The sequence below is a fragment of the Fulmarus glacialis genome, unplaced genomic scaffold (genome assembly GCF_000690835.1).
Source record: "Fulmarus glacialis isolate BGI_N327 unplaced genomic scaffold, ASM69083v1 scaffold20740, whole genome shotgun sequence".
NCBI lineage: Eukaryota > Metazoa > Chordata > Aves > Procellariiformes > Procellariidae > Fulmarus > Fulmarus glacialis.
In genome coordinates this window covers 1-4,877 of record NW_009189838.1, presented here as the reverse complement: position 1 = coordinate 4,877, position 4,877 = coordinate 1, and the positions used below count along the sequence as shown (strand labels likewise).

Here is a 4,877-nt window from a genome sequence, read left to right as displayed (position 1 = left end):
GCAGGAATAATATCTTTTTAAAGTCAATTACAAATTATTTTATTTTTCTTCAGTGAGGCCAGGCAATTTCCAAGTTTAAGACAGGTGCACTTACAGTATTGGGATAAACTCTTCTCTCAGCAAGTGTTTAGCTCCCATTAATAAGTTCTATGTATATGCATCAAAAGGACACAGTAGCCAATTACCTGGAGTTACAGGAAAATCTATTTTCAGTTCTGAACCAGTGAGCTTTAATTTGGCAAAAATGCATAAAAACGGAATGGCTACTCAAAGCCAGGCTGGACAAAGCAGTAGGAAAGGGTTTGTAGTAAAAGGCTTGTAAGACCCAGTACTCTACACGTATAGAAATCTGTATCAGCCAACACCTGAAAGTATCTGTTGATACTCATGATGCCTGAGAAGTTGCACATATCACTCCCACCCCTTCTGACAGAGCCTGAAACAAATTGCATGTGGGTTTGTATGTGCAAAATCAGTGGATCACCATTTGATCAATATATTTTACGCTCTCCCAATTTCCTCAATTCTCTTTAAACAGGTTGGAGGCCTGCATTCAGATATTATAACATGTGGGTGTCACTTTTTGGAGCCCTGTTGTGCTGTGGTGTCATGTTTGTCATCAACTGGTGGGCAGCTCTCATCACTTATGCCATTGAGCTCTTTCTATATATTTATGTAACATATAAGAAACCAGGTAAGGCCACAAAACACTATTATTTTGTGTATATGTTATGCAGCCAGACTAGATTTTACAGGAATTAATTCCACTTACAGAATTAGACATTACTTTTTCTCCGATACCTTTCTTTAGAGGGAAGTCTGGAGCATCCCATTAAATCCCACTTTATATAATATAGATTAAGATTACAGTCTGGTAAATTTTTGCCTGTTTAACAAGTACTTCAAGTATGGTTCAGGGCTTTGTGTAAACATTCCGGCACACCAGTTTATTCCCACCATGTCTTTACTACATTTGGGCTTTTACTTGAGTATCACTCATAATTTTTTTCCATCCACACACAAAGCCTTACCTAAATTCTGCTGTGCTCTTAGCTGACTCATCCGGGGTCCTCACTCAAAATGTAAACATGCTGCCCATTATAGAACAAAAATGCAGGCTGAATTACTCATGAACTGATCATCCTCCAGCACCTCCCTACAATTCCTCAGTAAATCAAGAACGATGGGCACACTTTACTGCTGGAAAAAACTGCTTAGTAGCTCAGCAAATCACAGGAGCTGTCCTCAGAAATTTGTACGCTAATACAATACAGCACCAGTATGAGACTGCACAGTCTGGTTATTCATATCCAGGACAAAACTAAGTCAGGTCCAGATCTCATTGCTAGCCATCTGAATTACTTCTACAGTAGAAAAAAAATAATACAAATAAAAGAAGCAAGTTTCCCAGCAGACGATGTGCTTTCATTGCAGCTAGCTTGGGATAGCAACACCTAGTCTGAGCCTGTGTTATTCTTTTCTGTGTATATTGCTGTGCTGTTGTGTGTTCTCCCTATCTGTGCTCTCATACCCACTGGGATGGTCTGTGGTTCTCTTCCTGTAAATATCATCAGCTGTAGGAGAACGCATCTGTCACAAGACAGTTGTCAAAAACGTTTGAAGATTTCTACCCTTTCCTAGTATATTGCCAGTGTCCTTGCTGCAAAGTAGCAGCTTAAAGCTTGGTTCAATTCACTGAAGACACTGTACAAAAGCTATCTATCTCCTGCTCTCTATGAGAGTGACTTTTGTTCAGCACTTATTTACCAGCAACTGAAGGGTTCAGAAAAGACTAATATTCCTTAGAAAACACGACCTCTACAAAAATCTCCACTTAGCTGCACTAAGTGTTAGCTTTGTATCTTGGTATAACAGGACTTGACCTGCATTCATGTAGATCTCAAAGTGTGGAAAGCTGTTTCTTATCTGTCTCCATCCACCAAACACAATAATGAGATAAGATGTATATGCCAAAATTGGTTTTGGAGAACAATTTTTGACCTATATAGTAGGAGAGAGCTAATTGGAGCTAGCAATGTTCCTTCCTAATGGTTTAATTTGAACTTCCTTAAATTCAAAATTCCAAATACATGACTCAAGACTGTCCATTTTATACATGGGAGAGGGATACGAAGTTAATGGAACAGAGAAGAAAACAGTTTTTAAGCAGATGAAGAACATTCCCTACAATTTTTATATAAAGAATGAGACGATTTATTTGCATGTTTGTTTTTGCATCACACCAGCAAAACCTATTCTATTATGAAGCACAAAGAATGATAGCTCTGTATTGATGAAGCGTGAGAGAATATACCCTGCTTTGGCTCATAGATAACATGATTGCTGACCTTTGCAATGGAACACAGGGAAAAGCACATGGTTTAATATGCATTATTTATCTTTATTATATGCAGAAGTAAATTGGGGCTCTTCTACACAGGCTCTTTACTATGTTAATGCTTTAGACAGCGCTCTGGCATTAACTACAGTGGAAGACCATGTGAAAAACTTCAGGTAAGATTTCCAGTGAACAGTAGAATGGCTTATTCTGAATGCGTACATCACCAAACTAAATACAACCTCTTTCCTCCTCCTAACAGACCCCAATGCATAGCATTAACAGGAGCTCCTATGATCAGGCCTGCTCTGCTAGACATCACGCATACTTTCACCAAGAACAACGGGCTGTGCATCTGTTGTGAAGTGTACACGGTAAGGTCAACTTATATAAATCTGAAAATTCAGCACCAGTGGGTGCTGCAGATCTCCATTACACATTCCACTCTCACTCGGCACACAATGCTCCCATTGGTGTTGATGGGCGTCTGTGCAGACCACGAAAGAGATTCGCACTGAGAATGAATTTTGTCATAAATCTTGACAAGAAAGTTATCGGCTGATACAGAGCTTGCTGGTAAATGCCTCATTGAGATGCATTTCAGAGTTCATAGTAGACAGACTAAAAAAAGGTTTGAAAAAAATAAAGAATTACAAGGAAATGGTTTTTTTTAAATGGACACAGCAAGGCAAAACAAACAAACAAACAAACCCCAAAAACCCAACACCACAAAAAACTTGAAAGATTATAGTGCAAGAGTCAAATTACCTAAGCTCTATTTTCAGCTTTGTAACTGATTTGCAGTGTTGGGGTTTGGCAAGTAATTCAGATCTCTTTGCAGTGGTTTCTCCAAAACTGTAACAATGCTAATTTTGAGGATAAACATGCTCTTCTCAGAACTAAAGAGAGGAGCAAAGTAAATTTCTAGTTATAAATACACAGGAAATTATGTATCTTAAAGGATGAAGATCTAGTCTCTCATTAGGACAGAACAAAAATAGATGGGTTTGTAGTGTAGAGGAAAAAATGTATTTTAAATATTACAATGACCTTTTAATTTTGAGAGGGGAAAAAAACCCCAGACAGCTCATGGCACCAAATAGGGCTTCAGAATCTTAACTAATAGAGTCAGTCCAGGCAAGATAATGTATTCCTCTGCAGGAGTGCAAGAATAATTCATTTGATGCTGCCACACTGAAGAAAGGGAGTACAGAAGATCTACATGTCATTCTTCCCAAATCAAATGAATCTATAAAGAGTGAATGATCCTAATTCTTCTCTACTGCAATTATTGTTAGCTTTCCCACTGCGTTCAGTAAGCACAGAATCAATCCCAACAAGATCCTGAGACTATGCAGCTTCCCAAAGTTGAGTTTCAGCAAGTTTTCTGAATTCTTAGGCATTTTTCTCTAATATTAGTACTTTCTATGGAGAACTGAGATTTCATTCCTGTCTATACAAAAAACTACGTGTATTTTTCTAGTATAAGCATTTTCATTGTTTTTTAAAATTATTATTTCTTCAGCAACTTAAGCTAAATTTAATTTAGTTGGTAATAGAAGTGTGACACAATGAACCTTTGTGATTTGCAAAATTGTGGTAAAATGTGGATGATAAAATTCCTAAGGACCACGCTGAAGAGCAGCCTACAATACATATCATAACAAATACAGCAAGACTATTTAACCATAAATGTAACACCCAGCATATTTTGCCTCAAAAGCTGACATGCTGCTAGCTATGCATAAAGTTTTGAGACACCATGCCTGACAGAGCATCTTCCATTCCTTTTTCCCAAAGGGCAGCAAGAAACTTTCCAGGAACATGGTGATAGATAGTTCAGAGATAGGTAAAATAAATATGGCAACTGAATATAAAGATGATTTAAAAGTTATTTGTCTCTGAGGTGGTGGCTGCATGTTGGCTTGAACAGTCTGAGTTTCTAGTAAAAAGGGCTATTCTGCTTTTACTCCCTGCCTTCATGTAAAATATTTTTGTGAGGTTAGTCTTCATTCAGTCTGCAAATTCACTGGACTCCTTGTACAATTGCACAAACATTAACACTGATATAAAGGAGGAGTAGGGAAGGACACAGCTAGGCTGTCAGCTGATAGAAGGGTGGGCCTGTCCCCTTGGCCAGCCGAAACATATTGTGCAAGCCAGTTGTGAAACTATCCTCAGGTACCCTCCTCAGAGAGACTGGGAGGAAGGGCAAGACTTCTTTTTCTCCTCTCCTTACCCACAAGGGAACTTCAACCTTATTGTTCAACTCATTATTCCCAGCTCTTCACACTACTCTTCCAACAGCCAGGATCAAGCTCTTCTTAAGTTACACCCATTAAATCCAAACTCCAGTAAATTTACTATCACCAAAGAATGTAGCATGATCTCATTAAAGGAAGATCACATGGACTTTCCCATCCTTTCCCTTGTACTTCCCAAATAGCCATAAGGAGTTCGGAAACATACATGAGGGACAACACCTGAGCAAGCATCAAGCCAGCCTACTTTTGATCATGTCAAAGCTCACTTTATATAT

General features: G+C 38.4%; 1 protein-coding gene across 1 annotated transcript in view; it reads left to right on the top strand.

Moving 5' to 3' along the window:
* The window catches only part of SLC12A1 (solute carrier family 12 (sodium/potassium/chloride transporter), member 1), a gene marked incomplete at its 3' end in the record, with an annotated part of 31,739 nt that extends 29,027 nt beyond the window's left edge, over positions 1–2,712 (top strand). Inside the window, exons 15-17 of the mRNA XM_009583658.1 lie at positions 539–694; positions 2,415–2,514; positions 2,601–2,712. Coding sequence (XP_009581953.1) covers positions 539–694; positions 2,415–2,514; positions 2,601–2,712 — 368 coding nt within the window. The remainder of the gene's footprint in view (positions 1–538; positions 695–2,414; positions 2,515–2,600) is intronic.
* Between the last annotated feature and the right edge of the window lie 2,165 nt (positions 2,713–4,877).